The sequence below is a fragment of the Scyliorhinus canicula genome, chromosome 4 (genome assembly GCF_902713615.1).
Source record: "Scyliorhinus canicula chromosome 4, sScyCan1.1, whole genome shotgun sequence".
Lineage (NCBI taxonomy): Eukaryota > Metazoa > Chordata > Chondrichthyes > Carcharhiniformes > Scyliorhinidae > Scyliorhinus > Scyliorhinus canicula.
In genome coordinates, this window is record NC_052149.1 from 156,165,296 (window position 1) to 156,192,987 (window position 27,692).

Here is a 27,692-nt window from a genome sequence, read left to right on the forward strand (position 1 = left end):
CTATGACATTGGCGTAATTCTTTTTAATGAAGGCAGATTTAAAATATTCATTTAATACCTCATTTATGCCCTTTGCCTCACCAGGATGATCTCCTTTTGATCCTTAATACATCAACTACTCTTATTGTATGTTTATAAAAGTTCCCATTTATGTTACTCACCAATCTATCTCATACATTCACTTTGCCCCCCTTATATCCGTTCTTGGTATTTTTTATAATGATCTTTCTTCTCTATGGAATTATGATTCAAATATTTATCATAAACCTTCTTACTCTATATAGCATAATATAATAATCGCTTATTGTCACAAGTAGGCTTCAATGAAATTACTGTGAAAAGCCCCTAGTCGCCGCATTCCGGCGCCTGTTCAGGGAGGCTGGTACGGGAATTGAAGCCGCGCTGCTGGCCTTGTTCTGCATTACAAGCCAACTGTTTAGCCCACTGTGCTAAACCAGCCCGCATATCCTTAGTTATACAAGAAGCTCGAGCTTTGGAATCACCTTCCTTTGCTCCTCCTTGAAATGTGTCTTTATACCTGAACTATGTTCTCTTTGAAGGACTCCACAACTGTCCATTAAAACTTAAGAATAAAGAGAGAAATCCGTTTCATATATATATTTTTATGCAAACATGTATTCATATCCACAAACTATTATATATATTCTCACAAAACATAAGCCATCTTTATACCCATCATAAGTAGATGCAAACAGATGGACTAGTTGAGACTCAGTGGGCATGATTCTCCACAACGGCGGAGAATCGGGAAGGCTGCCGTGGAAGAGGCCGTCACCCACGGCAGCCTCCGCGTCCCCTCCCGGGATCCGATTCTCCCGCCCCATCGGGGCTAGGGGCGGGGCCCCGGGGGTCTCGGTGGCGCGGCCTTGACGACCGTCGTCAAGGCCGCGCTCCAAGAATGACGCGCGGCTGGCGCCTGTATGACGTCAGCCGCGCATGGGCAGGTTGGACGGCTCCAACCTGTGCATGCGCGGCTGACATCATCATGCAGACGGCTCCGACCCACACATGCACGGAGCCGTCTTTTCCCTCAGCCGCCCCACAAGACGTGGCGGCTTGATCTTGCGGGGCGGCGGAGGGAAAATAGTGTGTCCGTTACGGACGCAGGCCCGACAATCGGTGGGCACCGATCGCGGGTCTTTGCCCTCCTTGGCACGGCTGTGGTACTGCCGTGCCAACCGGGCACCTAGAAGCCCCAGACTGATTTATTTTACATTTAAGCACATACACACAAAACAGGAGACAGTTATATACATTGTAGATAGATGGACTTTAAAGCAAAATGATGGATCAGCTGAGATTGATTACCTGTAATTGCTGTGGCACACTGCGAAACATGTGCCAAGACACTCTTTTAGAGCGAACACACTAATTACAAATTGTCAGTCAACCTTTGGCCTCAGTAACTAACACCTACTCAATGACTTATTTACAGCTCATCAACTGTTACCTGCCATGAATCTGCTTTATCTTATAGAAAATAACTCCGTTTCAGTTTAATAAAAACTCTTTAGTTTTCTAAACAGACTGCCAACAGAAATTTTTTCACGGCAAACGGCGATTCTCCGAGGCCGATGGGCCGGCCGTTTACGACCTTTCTACGACGGCGGCAACCACACCTGTTCGTCACCGTCGTGAAACGGGCGCTAGAAGCCCCAAACGGTCGTAAACGGCCGGCCCATCGGCCTCGGAGAATCGCCGTTTGCCGTGAAAAAATTTCTGTTGGCAGTCTGTTTAGAAAACTAAAGAGTTTTTATTAAACTGAAACGGAGTTATTTTCTATAAGATAAAGCAGATTCATGGCAGGTAACAGTTGATGAGCTGTAAATAAGTCATTGAGTAGGTGTTAGTTACTGAGGCTAAAGGTTGACTGACAATTTGTAATTAGTGTGTTCGCTCTAAAATAGTGTCTTGGCACATGTTTCGCAGTGTGCCACAGCAATTACAGGTAATCAATCTCAGCTGATCCATCATTTTGCTTTAAAGTCCATCTATCTACAATGTATATAACTGTCTCCTGTTTTGTGTGTATGTGCTTAAATGTAAAATAAATCAGTCTGTATGTATTTGCTTGTTTCACAAATTAACCCAATTCAGATCGAGCTTTGAGATGTGCTTTATTTAACGTAATCAGTCATTTTTGAACTTTTCAACAGGACAGTCGCAATAGAGAAGTGGATCGAAATATGGCTTGTCGCAATAGAGAAGTGGATCGAAATATAACTTGTCGTGTGTGTCATTTGACCTTTACATCACCAGCTGTTGCCTACTTGCATTACCACGGGAAAAACCATGCTCTGAAATATAAGTTGGTACGAGAAAAAACTACCCGAGCATCCTCTGGTAAGTAATCTTAGTTATTGTCAATGCTAGATAATTGAAATTGTATGCATGATTTCTAAACATCTTATTAAATTACCTGGTATTCAGCAATCTGTCGTCTTGCATTCATGAGAGTGGCCAAATGACTGCTGGAATTTTCTACAAATGTAGAGGCCGATGGTAAGAAAATATGTATAAATGCTTCTGGATTACTTTGATCATGTTCATCTTGAACCTGAAAATATGAAATTGCAGCACCCTTCCAAATTAGGAACTGCACTCTGCCTTACTCTTATGAATGTAAATGGTCCCAAGGGATATTTCTTTTTTGCTTTAAAGTTTTGTCAAACTGGACATGTTGTGACTGGATGAAAAAATATAAATTGACAGAGAACAACAGAGAGAGGGTACAAGAAGAGTCTGGCAGTTAATCTAAATGTCATATAGACATGCTAATTAGGGACCAAAAATGTGATCATGGGGTCAGAGGGCATGTCAGAGGTAATAACTTAATATCTCGCCTGTCTTTACCATCAAAGAAGATGCTTTCAAAATTATATGGAAAAGGGAGGTAGCTAAGATACTGGATGTGCCAAAAATTGATAGTGGTATCAGAAAGCCTAGCTGTCCTTAATGTTGATAAGTCACCAGGACCAGATGAGACACAAAGGAGAATGCTGGGGTGGAAATTGCAGAGGTACTGACTCTGTTTTTTCTGTACTTCTTAGATACAGAGGTGGTGCCAGAGGATTGGGGAATTGCAAATATTCCACTCTTGTTTGAAAAGAGGTGCAAGGACAAACTTACAGGCTAGTCAGTTTAACCTTGGTGGTGGAAAAGCTTTCAGAAAGTATAATCCTGGACAAAATTAACAGTTAGTTGCATGAATTAAGGAAAGTCAGCACAGATTTAGGAAGGGCAAATCATGATTAACTAAGATGCTCGAGTATTTTTGGTAAGATAACTGAGAGGGTTGATGACAGCAGTGCAATTGATGTGGTATGCATGGATTACAAAAGATGTTCAATGAAGTGTCACCTAAAAAGTTTCCCGATAAAGCTGAAGCCCATGGTTTAAACGGGACAGAAGAAGCATGGATGTGACAGGAAAGAATGGTTATATTATTGACTGGAGGGAGATGTACAGCAAAGTTCCCTGGGGGTCAGTACAAGGACCACTCCTTTCCTTAATTTTTTTAATGACCTAGACTTGGGTGTATAGGGCACTATTTCAGAATGCAGGTGACACAAAACTTGGAGGTATTGTGAACTGAGAGGACGATAATACAATTGACTTTGAGAAAATAAAAAAACTGATGGAATGCGCGGGCACATGACAGGTGAGACTTATTACAGAGAAGTGTTAAGTGATATAATTTGATAGAAGACCAAGAAGAGGCAATATAAAATAAAGTGCACATCCTAAAATGGTTGCAGGATCAGCAAACCTGGCAGGATATGTGCACAAAGTATTGATGGTGGCAGGACAGGTTGAGAAAACGGTTAACAAGGCATTTGGATTCCTGGCTTTGTAAACATGGGCATAGAATAGCAAAGCAAGGAAGTTAACATGAGCTTTTATACATTACTGGTTCGACCTCGGGTATTGTCTCCAATTCTGAACACCACACATTAGGAATGATGTAAAGGTTTTAGAGAGGGTACAGAAAGAATTGAAGAGAATAGTTCTCAGGTGAGGAATTGAAGTTATGTGGATAGATTGGAGAAGTTGGGGTTTAAAAAAAGAAGAGAAATTTGAAAAAGGTGTTCAAAATCATGAGGGGTTGAGACAGAACACAAAGAAAATATATCGATTGAGAATCAGCGGTTGCTGATGTAAGGTGATTTGCAAAAGAAATAATGGAAACATAAGGGAAATTATTTTAAGCGGCGAGTGGATAGGAATTCATTGGCTGACAGTGTGGTGAAGGCAGATTCAATCATGGCTTTCAATGAAAATTGGATAAGAACCTGAAGAGATAAAAAAGGACTGGGAAAGTGAGACGAGGTGAGTTCTAGGTGAGAGCTGGTACAGTCACGACTGGCTGAATGGCCACCTTCTATGCGGCTGGAATGAATTCAAGTAGTAAAGGTATCAAGTAACGTGGAGAGGTTTACTCCATTACGAAATTCCAAGGATAAAAGTATATCTTGTGGGCTTTGTGTTCTAGAAAACAGATTAACCGCAACAAGATGGTATGTTCGAGCGATTAGTTCGGTGCAACTGAGCAAAACTCTTTTAAGTATTTGTGGGAAAGCCAATCAAATTGACAGTGTTCTGAAACAAAAGTAGGAAGTAAGGATTGGGACCCATAGGTTTTTGAACAAATAATGCTAGCGGATGAGATTGAACAAATTAGCAGAATATAACATCAAGTGGATAAACTAGAATGACCAAGTTTCAAGTACACCCAGAAAAATCAATTGGTCTAAAGTCTGGTCATCAGGAATATTATAGATTAAGAACTGGGAGCTGGGTTATCAAAATCAGTCTCATAACACAAAGTAAAATAGCACCGGTGTGTCCCACCAAAGCTCAATGGACTTTCAGCATAGCTGCCGAATCTCTCGCATCGAACCCCACCATGGTGGCGCCAGAAAATTTCGGCCTTAAATTATAGAATCCCTACAGTGCAGAAGGAGGCCATTCAGCCCATCAAGTCTACGCTGACCTCTGAAAGACTACCCTACCTAGGCCCAATCCTCCACTCTATCTCGGTAAACCCACCTAACCTTTGCGCACTTGGTGGCAATTAAGCATGGCCAATCCACCTAACCTGCACATCTTTGGACTGTGGGAGGAAACCGGAGCACCTAGAAGAAACCACGCAGACACAGCAAGAATGTGCAAACTCTACACAGTCACCCAAGGTTGGAATCAAACCCCGGTCCCTGGTGCTGTGAGGCAGCAGTGCTAACCACTGTGGAACCCTAGTCCTGCTTTTATTCAGCACTTTAGTCTTAAATATCTCCTCAAATTGATTATTTTTAAGAATAATGTGGGGAAATTGTGGCAGCTATGTTTACTGCAGCAACATCCACTCAGAATTACCAGGTTTTCTGTTTTTAGTTAAGCTGGTTGAAAAATAAATGTTTACCAGGATGCCTGGAGAAACACCTTGGGCGTGATTCTCCCAAAAGGGAACAAAGTCACCTCGCCAGGGAGTTTAGCTGCGTGCTTCCCGGCGCTTGCAGTGCCAAGAAACACATGGCTATTGGCTATTCAATGCAACTCTTGTTGTATAAGGGGCCTGACCGGGGCACGCATAGTGGAGAACACCCACAGCTCCGTTTTGTGCAGTGGGGAGCTCTGCTCACCAGAACTCCCCAGTCTAATGAGAGATCGAGACACCATTTATAAATGGCATCCCGATCTTGGAGGCCCCTGGAACGATCCTCAAACTCCCCTGCCCCAAAACGCAATATGGGAGGGTAATCCCTGGGAAGATGTTCCGCCTGGTCCCAGTTTGTGAGGATCAGCGCTGAACGTCGCTCGCCTGAGGTCTCTGAGGTGATGGAGACGAATCTCAAAGCCTCAGGTACCTCAGGAATATGCACATTAATGTAGATTTGCCAAAAAGTGATCCTGCGCACAAAAGGCAGGATTTACATCGCAACGTCTCGCGAGATCGCATTGAGGTCTCCCGGCTTTCGCCGGCCACAGGCAAGCTGCTTTTCCAGTGCAGCGTGGCCATTGGATCGTGCTCCCTATTTTTCAAACAGTGCTTATGGATGATTAATGTCCAATTGAACCATCAATAAAATTGCTTTGCCACATCTGAATGCTGCCATCTCTGACGCCTCAGCACTTCCTCAGTATTCTTCTGGAACGGGCGGCACGGTGGCTCAGTGGTTAGCACTGCTGCCTCACGGCGCCGAGGACCAGGGTTCGATATAAGCCCCAGGTCACTGTCCATGTGGAGTTTGCAAATTCTCCCCGTGTCTGCGTGGGTCTCACCCTCCACAACCCAAGTGTGTAGGGGAAATGGATTAGCAATGCTAAATTGTCCCTTAATTGGAAAAAATAATAATTGAGTACTCTTTTATTTTAAAAAAAAGTATTGTTCTGGAATATCAGTATCCAGTCCTGGGGTAGGGCTTGAACCTACAATTTGTTGTAATGATGTGAAAATGCTGCAAACTAAGCCATGCTGAGAGATTGCCCTGTACTTGGGGAGCTGGAGATCTTGGACATAATTGAGATGTATTTTCCTAAATTAGCTGTTGGCAAATAATTTGTTTTCTCAAATTATTGCTTGCTGCACTCAAACTGACTCAATTTGTTTTAAGGGTGGTAGAAGATTGCCACTTTTTTAGGTCTTGTAGACTGGCCGTAATTCCATAAACTGTGGGTCAAGTGGAGAATGGGAGCAGGTAGGAATATGAATGAGGAAGAGCAGGACTGAGAAAATGAAACAGTGCAGTCATTCAGCAGACAACAGAGCAATATATGTGTACCTTTTAGTAGTTTCCCTTTTACACATGATAGAAGGACATTGTGAGCTTTCTGCTGTTGGGATAAAGACCAGAAGGGAATTTGAACACCTTAGTAAGGGTAGCTAAGTTTGTACGTGCAGCCTATCTTTAAATCAGTACCTGTTCTGGAACTTGCCTTTGTACTTCAAGAAATCCTCTGCAAATCAGTAATGACATTTCTAGTCACAGGAATGATAATGTACTCGTATCGTTTCTTACATTTTGGACGTCGATGTCATGTGATCTGAGGATTTTATTTATTTATTTTAAATTTAGAGCACCCAATTCTTTTTTTCCACTTAAGTTGCAATTTAACGTGGTCAATCCACCTACCCTGCACATCTTTGGGTTGTGCGGGTGAGATCCACGCAGACACTGGGAGAATGTGCAAACTCCACACAGACAGTGAGCCAGGCCGGAATTGAATCCGGGTCCTCAGCGCCATGAGGCAGCAGTGCTAACCGCTGAACCACCTTGAAATGTTTTTTTTACTGCAGCTGCCTCTAAGGCAAAGAACCCAACTGTCCGTGGCAACTACTGTAATTTGTGTGACGTTTTTCTTGGAGGATTTGAATGTTCCAAACAACACTTAAAGGGTAAAAAACACAAGAAACGTGAGATAAAAGCAAAGTTGGTGGAACAACTGGAAGAAATTGGTTATAACTGTGAGTATACAACTTGTTGAAACGAATACACATGTGAATAGAACAGGGATTAAATATTGTGAATGCACTGCAGGTCTCCTAGCATTTGCTTCAATATTGTTTACATTGCTATGAGGAACCCTATGTTAGGATTTGGGAAAAAGCATCCAAAACAGCAGTTCTTTTTCTTTCTTTCAGATTTTGACAAAACTGCTGTGAATTTCTGCCATTTTCTGTTTTTATTTCAGATTATCAGCTATTTTTATTTCTGGATTGAATGTTGTAATTCTATACCCCTAGAGTTCATCATAGAATTTATAGTGTAGAAGGAGGCCATTCAGTCCATCAAGTCTGCACCGGCCCTTGTAAAGAGCACCCCACCCAAGCCCACAGCTCCACCCTATCCCCATAACCCAGTAACTCCACCCATCCTTTTTGAACACAATTTAGGATGGCCAATCCACCTAACCTGCACATCTTTGGTCTGTGGGAGGAAACCAGAGCACCCGGAGGAAAACCACGCAGACACTGGGAGAACATGCAGACTCCGCACAGACAGTGACCCAAGCCGGGAATTGTACCTGGGACCCTGGAGCTGTAGAGCAACTGCACTAACCACTATGCTACCATGCTGCCCTCCGCTATGCTACCATGCTGCCCTGCTCACTGCAGACAACCTGCTCACTGAATCCAGCTGAGAAAACTGGGAAACTTCTCAGAAAATTTATATTATTTTTATAAAATATATTTGCCTTCAACGTTCAGATTTGAATTGCGGTATTCAACTTAGGAAAGCATAACTACCATTGTTGAAGCATAATTATCATTTTTATGCACACAATATAATGTGAAACAGGAAAAATGCTCTTGGATTTGAGAAAACATATGGGGTGCGATTCTCCGCAGGAGCGGAGAATCGCGAAGGCCGTCGTGAAAGACGGCCGCTTTCACGATGGCCTCAGAGCCCGCTCGCGGCACCGAATTCACCCCCATCCGCGGGGCTAGGAGCTGGGCTCCGGACTTCTCGGTGGCGCGGCCTTGACAAGGCGGCGCACCGAGAATGGCGCGTGGCCGGCGTCTATATGACGTCAGCCGCGCATGCGCAGGTTGGCCGGCTCCAAGCCGCGCATGCGCGGATGACGTCATCACGCAGACGGCACGAACCCGCGCATGAGCGGTGGCCGTCTTTCCCCTCAGCCGCCCGGCAAGACGTGGCGGCTTGATCTTATCGGGTGGCGAAGGGGAAAGAGTGCGTCCGATTTGGATGCTGGCCTGACGATCGGTGGGCACCGATCGTGGGCCTGTACCCTCCCGAGCACAGTCGTGGTACTCCCGTCCCAATCGGGCCCCTCGATGCCCCAAACGGGTATCTGGCGCCCGTTTTACGACGACAGCAACCAGGTGTGGTTACCGCCGTCGTGAAGGGCCGGCCGCTCGGCCCATCCGGGTCGGAGAATCGCCGTTCGCCGTGAAAAACGGCGAGCAGTGATTTTTCCGGAGGGGGGGGGGGTCGGAGAATGGCGAGGGGGGCATAAAAAATGTCGGGGGCCCTCCCGCGATTCTCCCAGGCCGCATGGGCTGCGGAGAATTCCGCCCATGGAATGTAGTAATTTGTAGATTTTTTTTCTGTGGGATATATGAGCAACCCAGCCATATCGCTAACCCAAAGCCCTGTTTTGTGGGCTTCGAGTCCCTCCATGCTAACAGTATCCGTCTCCGGGCTACCAAGGAGGCAAGGCCAAAACGTCAGCCTCTCTCGACCCCTGGACTCCCAGATCTTCTGACACTCCCAAAAATCGTCACCACTGGACTCGGCGCTATCCTTGTTTATATCCTTGTGGACATGACATCCACAAATCCCTGCCAGTATCCCCTAAGCTTCAGGCATGCCCAAAATAGTTGGACATGGTTTGCTAGCCCTCCCGCACCTCACACACCTGTCCTCCATCCCAAAAAACTTGCTCATCTGGGCCACCGTCATGTCTGCCCGGTGAACCACCTTGAATTGTATCAGGCTGAGCCTGACACATGATGAGGATGTGTTGACTCTGCTAAGAACATCCTCCCACAGACCTGCCTCTACCTTCCCTCCCAGCTCATCTTTCCATTTATGCTTTAGCTCACCTATCTGAGTTTCCTCCCACTCCATAAGTTCTTTATAGACATTCAAAACCTTCCCCTCCCCCATCCCCATTCTAGAAACTACCCTGTCCTGTATCCCCTGTGGTGGTGGAAGCAGAAAGGTTGAAACCTGCCATCGTGCGAATTCCCTAATCTGCAGATATCGAAACCCATTCCCTCCTGGCAATTCAAACCCCTCCTCCAAATCCTCTAAAACTGGAAAGCTCCCATCAATAAATAGATCCCCAAGCCTCTCAATCCCTGCTCTCTGCCACTTCCGAAACCCCCCATCCAGCCTCCCCGGGACAATCTGGTAGTTGCCACAAATTGGAGCCCACACCGACGCACCCTCCACTCCCATATGCTTCCGCTACTCAGGGCAGCCACTACCACGAGGCTTGTAGAGTACAGGGTCGTGTCAGCAAGAATTGCAGAGGAGCCGTTACCAATGCCCCAAAACTTGTGCCCTTACATGATACCGCCTCTAATCGGTCCCACACCGACCCCTCCCCCATTACCCACTTCTTAATCATGGTTATATTTGGCGCCCAGTAGTAATTACTAACGTTCGGCAGCACTTTCTTTACTCCCGGGGTTTTATCCACCCACACAAACCAGCGATCGCCCTATTCACCTGCTTAATAAAGGCCTTTGGTATAAAAATAGGGAGGCACTGGAAAACAAACAGAAATCTCAGGAGGACCGTCATTTTTAAGATCTGTACCCTCCCCGCCTGTGATAACGGGAGCATGTCCCACCTCTGGAAGTCCTCCTTCATTTGTTCAATTAGCCGGGTCAAATTCAATTTATGTAACTGCTCCCATTCCTGTACCACCTAAATTCCCAAGTGACGAAAACACCCTCCCACCACTTTAAACGCCAGCTCCCCCAGTCTCCACTCATGCCTCCTCACCTGGGTCACAAAAACCTCACTTGTACCCGAGAACCGACTAAATTCTCCTAAGATCCGCATAATCTTCCCCATCCCCCCTAACGGGTCAGAAATATATAGGAGTAGGTTGTCTGTCTGCATATAATGAGACCCTGTGCTCCACCCCCTCCCCCGAACTAGCCTCTTCCAGTCCTTCGATGCTCGAAGCACCATCGCCAATGGCTCTATAGCCGAAGCAAACAACAGTGGGGAGAGAGGACATCCTTGCCTTGTCCCCCGGTGCACTTTAAAGTAGTCTGAACTCAGCCGGTTCGTCCGCACACTCCCCACCGGTGCCTGGTACAGCAATCAAACCCAGTCAATAAAGCCCTGCCCAAACCCGAACTGTCCCAGGACTCCCACAAATAATTCCATTCCACCCGGTCGAAGGCCTTTCCGTGTTCATAGCGACCACTACCTCCGCCTCCCTCCCATCGGAGGACATCATGATCACATTAAGAAGCCTTCTAACGTTGGCCGTCAGCTGCCTGCCTTTAACAAACCCTGTCTGGTTTTCCCCTATCACCCCCGGAACACAGTCCTCTGTCCTTGAGGCCAAAGTTTTGGCCAGCAATTTTGCATTGACATTCAGTAGGTAGATTGGTTTGTATGACCCACATTGCTCTGGGTCCTTCTCCCGCCTCAGGATCAATGAGATCAAAGCCTGTGACATTGTTGGGGGAAGGACACCTCTCTCCGTAGCCTCATTAAATGCCCTCACCAGCAGCACGCCCAACATCCCAGAAAATGTTTTGTAAAATTCCACGGGTAGCCATCTACCCTTGCCCGACTGCATGGCCTCCTGTCTCTCTACTACTTCTACAATCCTGATCGGGGCTTCCAACCCCTCCACTAACCCTACCTCCACTGTCGGAAACTCCAATCCTTCCAAAAACTGCCTCATCCCCAGCACCGACACATACAGCCAACTATAAAACTCCTTAAACACCCCATTCACCCCTGCTGGGTACAAGACTGTGTTTCCCCCCTCTGTCCTTATTCTTCCTATCTTCCTTAGCTGATGTGCTAGCATCCTACTGGCGTTCTCCCCATACTCGTATACCGCCTGCCTCGCCTTCCTCAACTACCCCACTGCCTTCCCTGTGAATAACAGACCAAATTCCCTCTGCAGCTTCTGCCGCTCCTTCAACAACCTTGCCTCTGGAGATTTAGAATACCTTGTATCCACCTGGAGTATTTCCCTAACCAGCCTATCCATCTCTACACGCTCTACTATGAGCCCGTATCGAAATTAGCTCCCCCCTAACCACTGCCTTAAGCGCCTCCCATACCGTTGATGCCAAAGCTTCCCCCGTATCATTTATCTCCAAATAATTCTGGATGGCCTACTACACACGCACGCACACCCCCTCATCTGCGAGCAGTCCTACATCCAATCACCATTGCGGGTGCTGACCCCCCCCCCCCTCCTTGCTCACCCGTAAATCTACTCAGTGTGGGGCATGGTCCGACACAACAATCCTCGGTATCTGCCAACCCCGCCAGTAAAGCCCTGTTCAAAATGAAACAATCAATCTGGGAGTACACTTTGTGCACGTGGGGGGAAAAAAACTCCTTTGCTCTTGGCCGTCCGAACTCCTCTCTCTCTCTCTCTCCTCTCTCTCTCTCTCTCTCTCTCTCTCTCTCTCTCTCTCTCTCTCTCTCTCTCTCTCTCTCTCTCTCTCTCTCTCTCTCTCTTCCCCCCCCCCCCGGTTCCATGATCAGCTTATGTGGAATGTTCCCCAACACCCGCCTCAAACTCCACGTCGTCCTAATTTGGTGCGCAAATATTCACTAACCCCACCAGCAACCCCTCCAGCTTCCCACTCACCATGATCTACCTACCCCCTGAATCCGCCACTATATTCCCTACCTCGCTCATTGATCAGGATCGCAACCCTCTTAGTTTTAGAGTCCAGCCCGAGTGAAATACCTGCTAGGCCCACCCCTTCCTCAGCCTAGTCTGATCCATTACCCTCAGGTGTGTCTCTTGTAATATTGCCACATCCACCTTCAACCTCGAACATGCATATGCAAAACATCACAATCCCCAACAAACACGAGAATAAAGTTAACCCGCATACAAAACTGAGCAACTGTCCAAAAATTGATACAAAAAACACTCCACACGCAGCCCAAAAAGAAAATGACCGGTATTCTCCGCTCCCGATAAAAATCGCGAGGGCCGAGGTTCACGACGGCCTCGGCGCCTGCTCCCCGCACCTAATTCACCCCCACCCGGCGGGCTAGGAGCGGGCCCCCGTTGTTCCCGGCCGCGACCTCGTCGCGCCGGAAATGACGCGCAAACGGCGCTTTTCTGATGTCATCCGCGCATGCGCGGGTTGCCGGTTCCAACCCGCGCATGCGCAACTGACATCAGCGCGCAGACGGCACGAACCCGCACATGCGCGGTGCCGTCTTTCTCCTTCGCCGCCCGGCAAGACATGGCGGCTTGATCTTGCCGGGCGGCGGAGGGGAAAGAGTGCGTCCGTTTTGGTCGCTGGCCCAATGATCGGTGGGCACCGATCGCGGGCCTGTCCCCTCCCGAGCACAGTCGCGGTTCTCCCGTCCAAATCGGGCCCCTAGATGCCCCAAACGGGTATCTGGCGCCCGTTTCACGACGGCAGCGACCAGGTGTGGTTGCTGCGGTGGTGAAACGGGCGTGAAGGGCCGGCCGCTCGGCCCATCGGGCTTGGAGAATCGCCGTTCGCCATGAAAAACGGCGAGCAGCGATTTTTCCGAGAGGGGGGGAGAATCGAGCGCAAGGGGGCGCAAAAAATGTCAGGAGGCCCACCCACGATTCTCCCACGCCACTTGGGGAGCGGAGAATTCCGCCGAATAAATTTAGCAGCTCAGGCAGAATTACTCGCCCTCAAGTTCAGTGTCCTCAATCACCTGCTAGTCTCCTGTCCTTCACAAAGTTCATCGCCTCATCCGACGATCCGAAATAAAGTTCTTGACCCTCGTAAGTAACCCACAAATGAGCTGGGTACAACATGCCGAACTTCACCCCCTTCTGGAAGAGGGCCGATTTAAATTTGTTAAAGCTCGCTCTTTTGGCCAGTTCCGCACCCAAGCCCTGCTAAACGTGCAGCTCGTTATCTTCCCATTTTCAGCTACTCATCTGCCTGGCCCACCTCAAGATCTATTCCTTATCCAGGAACCGGTGCATTCGTACCACCACCACCCTCGGTGGCTCATTCATCCGCGGCTTCCTCGCAAGCGCCCTATGCGGTCTGTCCGCTTCCAAGGGTCGAGCAAACGCACCTTTGCCCAGCAGCTTCTCAAACATACGCGCCACATATTGCCCTGCATCCGATCCCTTGGTGCCCTCTGGGAGGCCAACTGTCCTCAAATTCTGCCTGCGCGACCTGTTCTTCAAATCCTCCACCTTCTCCTGTAGCCTTTTCTGATGGTCCCTCATCAGATCCATCTCCACTGCCGTCGCGGTTAGCTGGTCCTCGTGCTCAGTCACCTTCTCTTTCACCTTCTGGATGGCCAGTCCCTGGACTTCCAATCTTTGTTCCACCCGATCAATCCCCGTCTTAATAGGGTCCAGGCACTCCTGTCTTTGCTTGGCGAAACTCTCCTGAAGGAATTTCACCAGCTGCTCCGTTGACCACTGGGCCAGCAATCCCAGCTCCTGAGCCTCCGCCATGTTTTCCCGTGCTGCAGACTCCACTTTCGTCTATGCCCAATAATCTCTTCTTTGCAGACCACTTCTGGTCCACGGCTCCATAAACTGGTGGGGATTCCTCTTCTTTGCCTCACCAGTCTCCAATTTTACCGCTCAAATCCCCCAAAAGTCAGGGGAAAATATCCCAAAAGTCCACCACGGGCGTGAGCTACCAAATAAGCGACCTCTCACTCCATGGCCGCCACCAGAAGTCGCATCTGGTCAATTATGACCTAGCAACTGCTGGGTGATTGAAAACCAGTATCATCCAATTTGCTATGTTAGCCATGTGTTCATTGCAGTGTGGCCCTTTGGAAATGTTTTCTGCTATTGAAACAAGTTGTTGCATCTAAGGAGCATTTTTCCATTTTAAAAATAGGCAAACTTCTAATGACTCTACTGTTAGTGTGCCATCATGCCATTGCCATTGGTACATGGCTGAAATAACTTTTAAATCCAGGAAAAAAATTGTACTTGTACCATGGCTTGTACTTGAATGTGCAACCTGCACTGTTCTAAGCATCAACTCTGATGTTCTTGCTGGGGTCTGGTTCACAGGTAACCGGTCGCACTTTTCCCAGTTGATCATTTGTGGAACTAGACAGTGAATGTTGATGTGCTGTTTTCCATGAAGGACAAAGTAACTCGGGCCTTTTTGCATTTCCACTAGGAATTTGTGCAATGGTTGTAACTTATTTTTGATGTTTGTGCATGCATGCCCACTACTCCCAAAGGCAGAGCTGATATCAACTAATATTGACAGAACCTGGAATATTCATGTACTATCTTGCTAGCCACTGGCTTGATCCGGCTGAACCACAGGGGACAATACAGTATATTTTAGTTTAAAGCTGTGTATAGGCGTACATGTGAAATGAAATGAAAATTGCTTATTGTCACGAGTAGACTTCAATGAAGTTACTGTGAAAAGCCCCTAGTCGCCACAATCCGGCGCCTGTCCGGGGAGGCTGGTACGGGAATCGAACCGTGCTGCTGGCCGGCTTGGTCTGCTTTAAAAGCCAGCGGTTTAGCCGAGTGAGCTAAACCAGCCCCTGTTCATGTATCAATTTATTGGTCTGTTGCCTGTGGTGAGATACTGGCTAGTTTTGTATTTAGTTGCATGGGCATTGTCGCAAACCTCAAGGTGCACTGACCAAGTTGTTTTATCCCCTACTGCAAAGCTCAATTTTACCTGACAGAAAATGTCTCCTTTTACAAGCATTTACATTTCACGTGCCCATATTACTGTTAATGATGGAATAAACTCAAGGGGCTAAATGGCCTCTTATCATTCTTGCATTGTTTTAGAAAACTCTCAGATCCACTCTAGAAATTCATTACCTTAATAATTCAAGCTGCCCTTGTAGTTTCTGTGAAAATTGAATTCTCTCACTACAACCACATTGCTTCCCTGACCTGTGTTCATGCATTTTCCAGCCCCACTACGTTATCACTATCAGGAGGTTTATAGACCATTTCCACCAAAGTCTTTACAGGCTTCCACTGCCTGATTGCCTTTGCTGATATCCTATTTTTTTACTGCTGTAACTGAGGTTTTTCAGTATAGCTAATTCCCCTCCTGTCCCTATAAGACCCTGTGCAGGATTTACCGACCAGCCCACCGCATATTTTTCAGTGGTGGCGGTGGCCCGCAAGCAGAATTTTCTCATTCTGCCATTGTCAATGGGATTTCCAGTTGATTGCACCCCTCGTCACCGGGAAATCCATGAGTTATTGGGACCGAAATATGCCTCCGTCATGAACAGCCAGTAAATTCCACCCCCTATAGCCTGGAGTATGTACTCCCGATCATGTTTGCTACTAACCAAATTGAGCCTTACTGTTTTTAGTGTGTGGTGTCATAATGGTTTATGTTACTGGATTATTAATTTGAAAGCCCAAGCAGTGATCTGAGGGCATGAGTTTTAATCCCACCATGGCAGTGGGAAATTTAAATTCAATCAATTAAATAAATATGATTTTAATTTTTAACACTTGTAATGGTGAGCATACAACCATCATGTTTATTATTATTATGTTGTCTTAAAAACCCATCTGGGTGCTCACTACCATTATTTAGGGAAGGAAATCAGTACATTTTCTGTTCTTGCTCAGTCTGGCCTACATGTGACTCCAGACTGACAACAATGTAGTTGACTCAGAAATGGTCTAGCAAACCACTCAAATTGTATCTCCAATGCAATTGGGGTGGACAGTAAGTGCTGGTATTGCCAACAATAGCCACATCCTGTGAATGAACAAAATAATGCCAGTGCTCATTCTGAAACCTTATGAAAATAGAGGCAGTTGATTTAGCTTCTTGTTTTGGACCGCTCAATCACTGGCAAATTTTCTTTATCTATTCTGTGCAATCCTTTCATAATTTGAATGGCTCTATCAAAATGTCCTCTAATATCCTCTGTTCTGATGCAAATAGTCCCAATTTTAAAAGTCTTCTTTCACATTTATATTTCCTCACAGCAGGTGACACCTTTTGAAATCTGTGCCACACGTTTGCACCCTTTAGTCTGAAACCCAAACTGCACACACTTCTCTAATTGTGGTTTAGAAATGTTTTATATTAATATCATTAACAGGAGTCTATTAGATGACATGTAAATTTAATTCCTTCTCTGACTGGTTTACCTAGAAATCCTTTCCTTCCACCCCATTTTTTCCTAACCATACTAATATGCATGCATTTTTCAGGCCACATTTTGGATGAAGGGTCCACACCCAGAATCTAACAGCCTGCCCTTTCATCCCTTTCATTTTCATAGATGAAGACTGATCTGTGTGGAATGAGTACAGTTGACCATATCTTTAGACTGTCTCTAGCCCCTAAATTCTGTGTTTAAAAATATAAAGTAATTTTATCATGCTATAAAGTGTGGGTAAAAATCATTACCGTTGAGTGATGAAATTAGAAAGCAGGAAGGGAAAGCGAATAACTAAGCAAATAGTATGTGTTCCTGAAATTTCAACTTTGATAAATGTACTCTTATAGGCGGGTAATTGCATTATTTAACGGTTGTTTATTATGGCAGGTAAATAAATTATAATCTTTCACAGCTGCTGGCGGCTATCCCTGTAAAACCTGTCACGTTGTTCTGACATCAGTAGACCACTTTAATGCACACATCCTGGGAGTCAAACACAAGAGCCGGTAAGTACACCAACCTGTTTTTTTAACAATCTACAAGGACAAAAAAATAACACAGTTACTTAGCTTGACTTGAGTCAGGGATGAGTCCATTGGTTCTGCTGCCATTATCTTTATTTTGGGTTGCAGATAGCCATTTTGATACATGAACATGGTTACTCTGTGATCTGGCATGTGCAGATTGTTGTTGGAATGTGTGCATTTAAATCCAAATGATACATCTTTACTTTTGCATTTGAGGTCCACCTTGGTGAAATGACAATGAGGAGACAAACTGAACTGCTCATTTTGTTCAGTTGTATCCATAGTGGACAAAATGGAGTTATAAGGCTTTTGGGAAGCCCCTTTCAGTTGGAATTCCTCAATAACCTGTATATAAGCGGCACCGTAGTACAGTGGTTAGCACAGTTGCTTCACAGCTCCAGTGTCCCAGGTTCAATTTCCAGCTTGGATCACTGTGCGGAATCTGCACATTCTCCCTGTGTCTGTGTGGGTTTCCTTTGGGTGCTCCGGTTTCGTCCCACAGTCCAAAGATGTGCAGGTTAGTTGGATTGGCCATGCTAAAATTGTCCTTGGTATCCAAAAAAGGATAGGTGGGGTTACTGGGTCACGGGGATAGGGTGGAGGTGTGGGCTTGAGTGGGGTGTTCTTTCCAGGGACAGGTGCAGACATGATGGACCGAGTGGCCTCCTTCTGCAGTGCAAATTCTGTGATTCTATGATATTGTTGAAGTAGTGAAAGAGCCATGTTTTTATGAAAATGATCCAATTTGTAGGCTTAGGCCAGAAGATTATACTTCTGGGATACTTCATAAATCCGGACTCAATAAGTATACCATGTAAAATCGATCGACTGACCATTCACACCATTGTGTGGGAGGCCCAAACTGCTATTATGGTGTACTCGGATCATAAATATTCTGCATGCTGAAAAACTACTAGCACATCTGTTAATTGTGTTGAATTAGCAGCATGCTCCAATGCTTAAAGCAGGCAATTGCTGTATTACCATAGATAGTTAATAATAATAATCGCTTATTGTTACAGGTAGATTTAATGAAGTTACTGTGAAAAACCACATTCCGGCACCTGTTCGGGGAGGCTGGAACGGGAATTGAACCTGCGCTGCTGGTATTGTTCTGCATTACAAGACAGCTGTCTTAGCCCACTGTGCTAAACAAACCAGTTGGCAGAAGGTGTTTTAGTTCTTCAGTTCCAGACAGCCTCTCCTGTCATTAATCACACCTCCCTCCAATACTGGGTTCATTTGTTCTTCTGGGTGTGGCAGTACTCATAGAGTTAGATTTAATTCCACTTCAGATAATATTAAGAATCAGCTACATGGACAGGGGATTGGAATAAAATAGTCAGATTGTGAGGAGGTAGTGGTAAGTCTTTACAAAAGCATTAATGAACCAGTGGGGTATTTTATGGGCATGTAGCAGCTTCTGTGGCCATTTCATTTGATGCCAGTTTACAAATTTTAGATTAATTAATTCAGTGTCGCAACTTGCCATGGTGATACCTGAATTCAACCTCTGGGTTGCTAATACAGTATCATAACCACTCTGCTGATGTACCTCTGTATGACTAGCTGCTCGTCATTTAAATTTCTGGAGTCAGAGCCCATGCTGGAAGCTATTGCTTCATGTTTAACATTGGTGTTGATTATGCCAACAATGACTGCGACTTTACAAAAACTTTCGCTGGGGAATTTTTGAAAAGACAGCTTTATCATAATGTTTGCAGTATTGAGATGAAGGAGGCCCATCCTTGTACTCTGGATGCAGCTCCAATCACAGAGCATTAGTGAAACCTGCAGCAGTTGAGACCTTGTCAATCTATCTGTTTTACCCTAGTGACTGGAGACCACATGTTATTTAAGAATCTGCTTCCATCAAAGTAAGGGGGATTGACGTGGGGGATAGTCCCCCTTTGGATTGCCTTGGGAAGCATTTTCTGAATCAAACTATGCTGCTGATTTAGCCCCTCATTTGGTGCTAACTGGTTCTTTATTGTAATCTATTTTTTATTTATTTTTTTTTTAAATTTAGATTAGCCAATTATTTTTTCTAATTAAGGGGCAATTTAGTGTGGCCAATCCACCTACTCTGCACATTTTTGGGTTGTGGGGGTGAAACCCACGCAGACACGGGGAGAATGTGCAAACTCCACACGGACAGTGACCCAGAGCCGGGATCGAACCTGGGACCTCAGCGCCGTGAGGCGGTTGTGCTAACCACTAGGCCATCGTGCTGCCCTCTTTATTGTAATCTAAACCAATAATAGAAAATTTACTGCTATTCGGATATGCTTGTGACTAGACCCAAGGCAGCTTCGAGAAGGCCAACACTTTTCCTTCATTGGCTGATCCTTTCTTGGGAAATGATTGCTAGAAATCTCCCATTCAAGGCAAAATTTCAGTAACTTTAACTGCTGGATGAATAAAGATGTTTTGTTCACAGGGCTACTTTAGGTGTGTAAGCCCTTTCATCAGAGTTTCAGAATGAAATTAGTTGATCAAGAGTGGCCTGCACAGAACGCATTGCTAACAGTGTAACAGTTGGAAATTTGGTGATTAAATACATTGACTAATTACGTAAATAAAGCACAGTTACATATGGATGGTATTGAAGGTCGTGTGCACAACTGCAGTAAGTGGAACTTTGTGAAGAACATTGTGATCATAGACGACCATATCTGCAGTAAGTGTCTACACCTCGAGGAACTTTAGCTCAAATTTGTTGAGCTGGAATCCAAGGTGCAGATCTTCTTGAGCATCAGGGAGGGGGGTGAGTTTCTTGGCACCTTTACCAAGAGGCAATCACACCACTTAAGTTTGGACGTGGTGTAGGCCTGATCAGTGACCATGAGCAGGAGCTTGTGACTACAATTCAGGCAGGTAAGATGTCCCCAAATGCAATACTAAAGGAGCCTCACTAGGCCTTTGCCCTCAACCAACAGATACTATGTTCTTATTGCTTGTGGGTGAGGGCAAGGTCTGCAGGGTAATGAGCAAAGTGACCATGGCATCATGGCACAGAAGGCCATTCAAGTGGGAACTGTGAAAATAAATCTTTTGGTAAAGGACAGTATAGTCAAGGGAATAGATTCTGGGTGCGATTCTTCGGCCTCTCCTGCTTGGCGACTAGAAATTCCCGCATGAGGTCAATAGTCCGCATCCTTCCGTGGTGATCTTGCAATGGGCGCGGCCGAAGAATCCAGCCCTCTGTTCTCCGCAATCATGACTGAGAGTTTCAAATGTGTGTCTCAAGTGCCAAGGTAAGAATACATTTCCTGACAGCTGGAGAAGAATTTGAGATGGGAGGGAGCGAATCCAGTTGTTATGGTCTGCAAAGGAACCAATGACATAGAATGAGGATTGAGGTTCTGGTGAAAGAATTTGGTTGGGGGGGCAGGAGGAGAAAGAGGAAAGGCTGGAAAAAGCTAAAAAAGGGGAAGATCACAAAGCAAACAGTGGAAATGTGGAAAATGCCAATAAAAAGATTTTTTTCAAAAGTTATAACTCCATGACACATTAAATTGAGATTAAAATGAAACAAAAAATTGAGGTATTTGATAAATGTCAAGTCCATATTATAATAGGAGAAAAAGTCCAGGCGGAAACAGAAAGGAAAAAAGAGAAGCAAAAAGAATATCAAAGAAAAATTAGCATAAAATTAAACTGCAAGTCTTAAACAAAGAGTAAAGAATCGTCAACTGAGCCAATTAAAAACCAAAAAGGAAATCAGTTTGTTGACACAGAGGCAGAGTACCAAATGAATACTTTGTATCTGCCTTCAACAAAGGGGATACTGTAAATGTTCCAAGAAAGAGTGGGTAGAGAAATTGGATAGACCAAAAACAGATCAAAAGGAATTTCAGAAACATGCGACTGTGCAAGAGCATGAAAGAGAAAATGCTGGAAAATCTCAGCAGGTCTGGCAGCATCTGTAGGGAGAGAAAAGAGCTAACGTTTCGAATCCGATGACTCTTTGTCAAAGCAACTGGACTCAAAGTCATCGGACTCTAAACGTGAGCTCTTTTCTCTCCCTACAGGTGCTGCCAGACCTGCTGAAATTTTCCAGCATTTTCTCTTTCGTTTCAGATTCCAGCATCCGCAGTAATTTGCTTTTATGCTGTGTAAGAGCAAGTTGAGAAGGTGATTAAGAAAGCTTATGGGGGACATTTGTTTGTATGCGAAAACAAGGAAGTCATGCCAAACCTTTATACATCTCTGGTTAGGCCATAACGAGTGTTGTGTACAATTCTGGGCATTACACTTTAAGATGGATGTCAAGACCTTGCAGAGGGTACAGAGGTGATTTACCAAAATGAGAGCAGGGTTGAGGAAGTTCAGTTATGTACACAGACTAGAATTGTTCTCCTTGGGGCACCAAAGTTATGGAGTTTAAAACGTATTCAAAATTATGACAAGTTTTGCTGGAGCAAGGAGTGGGAGCTATTTCTTCTGGCTAGTGAATCGGTAAACAGTGGTCACAGATTTCAAAAAAATTGACAAAAGAATTAGACAGGTCATGATGGCAAATTTCTTTATGGGTTCTTTAATATCTGGAATCTCATGCAGTATAATTTTGTTTTTAATTTAGAGGACCCAATTCATTTTTTCCAATTAAGGGGCAATTTAGTGAGACCAATCCACCTACCCTGCACATCTTTGCGTTGCGGGGGTGAAACCCACGCAAACACTGGGAGAATGTGCAAACTCCACATGGACAGTAACCCAGAGCCGGGATCGGACTTGAGACCTTGGTGCCGTGGTACCACTGTGCCACCGTGCTGCCCTTCATGCTGTATAAATTGTTGTTCTCTTTGAGATTTGGTATTCTTCTGAATCTGCCCTGAGTGCAGGACAAAAAGCTTCAACAACATGTCTTTATTTTTCAACAATTGTCTGTATTACCAAGCGACTATTAAGGTCTGGAATGCACTAGCTGCAAGAGTGGTGGAATCAGATTCCATTAGAATTCTTAAAAGGAAATTCAATATGTAATTGAAGAGATCTAAATTAAAGCGTTATGAGACAGTGGGAAGTGAACAGATTTCAAGCAACAGTCAGACCACTGAAGCATTATACTGTAAACTTTAACGGTTGCAAGCCCCACCTGGCCAGCAAGAAAAGCCCAAAAGTGGGACTTTTTTTCTATGTAATGGGCAAATAGGAAAGACATTAAATATATCCTAATGTTCTTTCTCACTTGTTCTGCATCATAAAGGAGATCAAAGAAATGCATCAGCTGGTGATAGGACTTCAAAGTGCTCCCTCCGCCTTTAAGCCAGTTTAGAGAAAACCAGCAAAATCACCCTCATCAACAAATGCTAGCACCATAGTCAACATTTAATCCCTGGTTAAATCCTCATTTGGCATGAAAGGAGAATTTGTACCTGGTGAACTCAATGCTGCCTGGACCCTTGCTGAGCTCAAAGGGGCTTATTTGGATAACTCATTGGTATTTTATGAGATTTTAAAGATCATTTTGTCTACATATCAAAAACCCTTTATTAGTAAAGCATAGCACTGTGGATGCTGGAAATCTGATAATGAGACAGAAAATGCTGTAAATAATGAACAGGTCTGTCAGCATCCGATGCACTGTTACCTTTAATCCTTTTGCCTCTTACCACACACAAATCACTGAACAGCTTGGTGGCCTTGACTTTTGTCCTTAGATTGATACAATTTTTATACAGACATTTTAGTTTAAAGCCTCGTCTGAAACCCCAGTTACATGGTTCACCAGAACACTGGCCTCAGTTCACATTAAGTGGAGCGAATTTCTTCTCGGTGCTGATTCCAGTACTCAATAAATCAAACCCTCCACCTGCCACAATTTTCTTTGAATGATGCATTCGATTCTGATCTGTTTGACTATACTAATTTGTGTGCAGCCCAGCTAGCAATCCAGTTCCGCACTTTAATTCTCAAATTCAAGCAACAGCCTGACATAGTCATACTCACTGAACCATACCTTACAAATAATGTCCCCAACCATTCCTGGATATATTCTGACCACCGACAGGCAGACTCAGCAGAGGTGGGGGGCACATGGTGGGTGTACAATTGAGGGAATTGCCCTGGGAATCCTCAACATCGGCTCTGGTCAAAATGAAGTCTCATGGCACCAGGCAAACATGGGCACGGAAACAGTCTGCTAATTATCACATATCGTTCCCAAACCCCCCCCCCCCCCCCCAGCTGATGAATCAGTATTCCACCACTCTGAGAAAGCACTGAGGGTGGCAATGCCGCAAAATGTACTTTGGGTGGGGACTTCAATGACCAATACCAAAAGTGGCTTGGTAGTACCACCACAGACCAAGCTGGCCTGGTCCTAAAGGACACAATTGCTAGACTGGGACTGTGGTAGGTGGGGGAAACAACAAGAGTGGAAACCATTCTTGACCTGATCCTCACGCTCACCCCACAACCCAAAGATGTGCAGAGTAGGTGGATTGGCCATGATAAATTGCCCCTTAATTAGAAAAAAGGGAATTGGGCACTTTGTAAAAAAAAAAAAAAATTAAATTTTAACTGATGGAACGAGTCATCAACGGCATTATCAAGTTGCACTTTCTCAGGGGGGACTTTAACACGGTCATTGACCTGGGGATGGACCGGTCGAGATCGGGGAGGGTGTCGGCGGTGGTGAAGTAGCTGAAGGCGTTTATTGAGCGCATGGTGCGAGTGTGGAGGTTGGGAAGGTCGAGGGCACTACCATGTGCGTACAGTCTATTTGCGGATTGATTTTCTGCTGGCGGAGGTCTTGGACCAAGCACCGCATTGGGTGGGCTGACGAGTGGACCGGGGGGGGGGGGGGGGGTCAGCACCCGCAGTGGATGTTGGGTGTGGGACTGCTAGCGGAGAAGGAGGTGTGTGAGCGGGTGAGGGCCGCCATCCGGGGCTACGTGGAAGTAAATGATACAGGTGAAGCCTCGACCGCCATGCTTTGAGAGGCACTCGATGCAGTGGTCAGGGGGGAGTTTATATCAATTCAGGCCCACAGGGAGAAGGAGGAGCGGGCAGAAATGTCAAGGCTGGTGGACAAAATTATGCGGGTGGACAGAAAGTACGCGGAGGCCCCGGAGGCGGGATTGTTGAAGGAGAGACAGAAGCTCCAGATGGAGTTTGGGTTGGTGTCCACAGGGAAGGCGGTATGGGGAGATGGCTAGCAGGATGCTGGCCCACCAGCTCCAGAAGCAGGAGGCGGCGAGGGTGGAATGGTATTTGATCCGGGTGGGGTGAGGAGTTCTATAGGAGACTTTATGAATCGGAACCCCTGGCTGAGGTGGAAGGAATACGGGATTTTTTGGATGGGCTGGAATTCCCCAGGGTGGAGGAGGGGTTGGGAGTGCCCGTTGAATTGGTGGAGGTGCTGGAGGATATGGGGGCAATGCAGGAAGGGATGGCCCCGGTTCGTACAGTTTCCCAGCAGAGTTTTACAAAGGTTTTTGGGTGACCTGGGGCCGCTTCTGGTGAGGGCATTTAATGAGGCATGGGAGAAGGGTGAGCTTCCCCTGCCATTGGGGCAGACCTCAGTATCTCTGATCCTGAAGAAAGACAAGGACCCGGAGCAGTGTGTGTCCTAATGTCCAAATTCGCTGTTGAATGTGAATGCCAAGTTGCTGGCTAAGAATCTGGCCTCGCTGATTGAGGATTGTGTGCGTTAGGTGATTTGGGGGTGGGGGGGGGACCAGACGGGATTCGTAAAAGAGAGGCACTTGTTGGCTGATATCAGGCGCCTGCTAAATGTCATAATGATGCTAACGAGGGATGAAATGTGGAGGTGGCGGTCGCGATGAACGCGGAAACGGCCGTTGATTGGGTAGTGTGGGAGGTACTGGGGTGGTTCAGGTTTGGGCGGGGGTTTGTTGTACCGGGTGCTGGTGGCGAGTGTAAGAACGAATCGGATGAGTTTGGTGTATTTTAGGTTGTACCGGGGACAAGGCAGGGATGCCCACTCTCCCCGTTCCTTTTCACCTTGGCGATAGAGCTACTGACGATGGCTCTCAGAGCGTCTAATGGCTGGAAAGGGAATGTGCGGGGATGGGGGGAGGGGATCATAGGTTGTCCCTATATGTGGACAACCTGTTGTTGCTTTTTATCGGACCCACTGGAAAGCGTATGATGGACAGTTTGGTGAAATTCGGCTGGTTTTTGGGGTACAAATTAAACATGGGAAAGAGTGGTCTTCCCGATTCGGGTGAGGGGGGAGGAGAAGAAGCGGGGCAAGCTACCATTTAAGATACTGGGGGCTAGTTTTAGGTATCTAGGTATCCAGGTGGTGTGGTGGGTGGGAACAATTGCACAAATTGAATCTGGCTCGGTTGGTGGAGTAAATGAAAGGCAAATTTAAAAGGTGGGATGTGCTTCCGTTGTCATTAGCGGGAAGGATGCAGTCCGTAAAGATGATTGCACTCCTGAAGTTTTTGTTTTCATTCCAGAACCCCCCGATTTTTATCCCCAAGGCCTTTTCAAGAAGTTTAACTCATTGATATTGAGATTTGTGTGGACGGGGTAGGCCCCTTGAGTAAAGAAGACGTTGTTGGAGCAGGTGCGAGGGTGGGGCAGGTTGGCCTTGCCATGCCAGATTTAAGGAATTTTTATTGGGTGACAAATATAGCCATGGTAAGGAAGTGGGTAGTGGGGGAGGGGCCGGTTTGGGAGCGGGTAGAGGCAGCCTCATGTAAGGGTACTAGTTTGGGAGCGTTGTTGACGGCGCCTCTGCCGTTCCCGCCGGCCAGGTACTCCACAGGTCCGGTAGTAGTGGTGGTCCTGAAGGCATGGGGACAGTGGCGACAGCATTTGAGGCGTGAGGGGACCTAGGTTTGGGCCCTGATCTGTGGGAATCACAGGTTCGCTCCGGGGGAATTCGACGGGAGGTTTCAGGGTTGGCGCCGGGCGGGAATTAAGTGGTTTGGAGATTTGTTCGTGGAAGGCGGCTTCCCGAGCTTGGAAGGACTGGTGGAGGAGTACGAGTTGCCCAGCGGAAATGGGTTCAGATACTTACAGGTGCGGAACTATATGAGAAAGCAGGTGCCGTCCTTTTCTTTTTTGTTTTCAGATTTTAAAATAAATTTAGAGTACCCAATTCAATTGTTTTTCAATTAAGGGGCAATTTAGCCGTGCCAATCCATCTACCCTGCACATCTTTGGGTTGTGAGGGCAAAACCCATGCAAACACGGGAAGAATTTGCAAACTCCATACAGACTGGAGCTGTCCTTTCCTGGTCTGCCGTCCCCGGGGTTGCAGGACAAGCTGCTGTTGAGAACAGGAGTAGGAGAGGGCAGGGTGTCAGAGATATATACGGAATTGATGGATTGCGAGGCGCCCCGATAGGTGTAGTTAAGCGAAAGTCGGAGGAGGAGCTGGAAGGTGAGCTGGAGGCTGGGCTATGGGAGGAAGCTTTTAGGTGGATGAATGGGTCACCCTCGTGCGCCTGATTGAGTCTCATCCAATTTATGGTAATCCATAGGGCGCATATGACAGTGGCTAGAATAATTAGGTTCTTTGAGGGGGTGGGGGATAGATGTGGGTGATAAGAACATAAGAATGTGCAGGGGTGGGGCCGCGAATCATGTTGCATGCTTTGGGCCTGCTCGAGGTTGCAGGGATTTGGCTGGGGTTCACTGGCGTGATGTCGGAGGTAGGTGATCCTGAGTCCAGAATTGGCAGTGTTTGGAGTGCCGGATAATTCGGGAGTCCAGGGGGTGAGAGAGGCCGATGTTCTGGCCTTTGCTTCGCTGGTAGCCCGGAGACGGATCCTGATGTGGTGGAGGGACTGGGAGCTCCAAAGCTGGGGGTATGGGTGAGCGACCTCGCGGATTTCCTTAGGCTGGATAAAATTTAATTTGTTTAAGGGGGTCGATGGGAGGGTTTTCTTGGAGATGTAAACTGTTCATTGACTTCTTCCAGGACAGTTAAGTCAGCAAGGGGAGGGTGGGTAGGGTTAGCAAGAAAAAGTGGAGGCAGAAGGGTGGGGGGTATGGTAGGGAGAGCGGATTGGGGTTGTTGGCTATTTAATAAGTTCTGCTGTGTTCTCCTGTTTCTTATCTGTTGGTTATCTTTTTTATCTTTGTTGTGGTTTTATTTGATAATTCATAAATGCCTTAATAAAAATATTTTTTTTAAAGTGACACTTTCTCAGCAATAACCTGCTCACAGACACTTGCTTTGGCTTCCGCCAGGGTTATTAGGCTCGTGACCTCATCACAGCGGTGGGTGCAATGGTACAAATATGGACAAAAGAGTTGAACACAGGTGAGAGTGACTGAGAATGGCATCAAGGAACCCTGGCAACGCTGGACTCTGCTGGTTGGA

General features: G+C 46.2%; 1 protein-coding gene across 4 annotated transcripts in view; it reads left to right on the forward strand.

Moving 5' to 3' along the window:
• Nucleotides 1-27,692, forward strand: part of LOC119965107 (zinc finger protein 346-like) — a 45,364-nt gene that overhangs the window by 10,232 nt on the left and 7,440 nt on the right. The window contains exons 4-7 of one of the 4 annotated variants that reach the window (XM_038795412.1): nucleotides 2,178-2,364; nucleotides 7,316-7,483; nucleotides 17,263-17,356; nucleotides 27,506-27,632. In XM_038795412.1, coding sequence (XP_038651340.1) covers nucleotides 2,178-2,364; nucleotides 7,316-7,483; nucleotides 17,263-17,356; nucleotides 27,506-27,626 — 570 coding nt within the window. In that variant the 3' untranslated portion in view covers nucleotides 27,627-27,632. The remainder of the gene's footprint in view (nucleotides 1-2,177; nucleotides 2,365-7,315; nucleotides 7,484-17,262; nucleotides 17,357-27,505; nucleotides 27,633-27,692) is intronic. The other 3 variants (XM_038795413.1, XM_038795414.1, XM_038795415.1) reach the window with 3 other exon arrangements.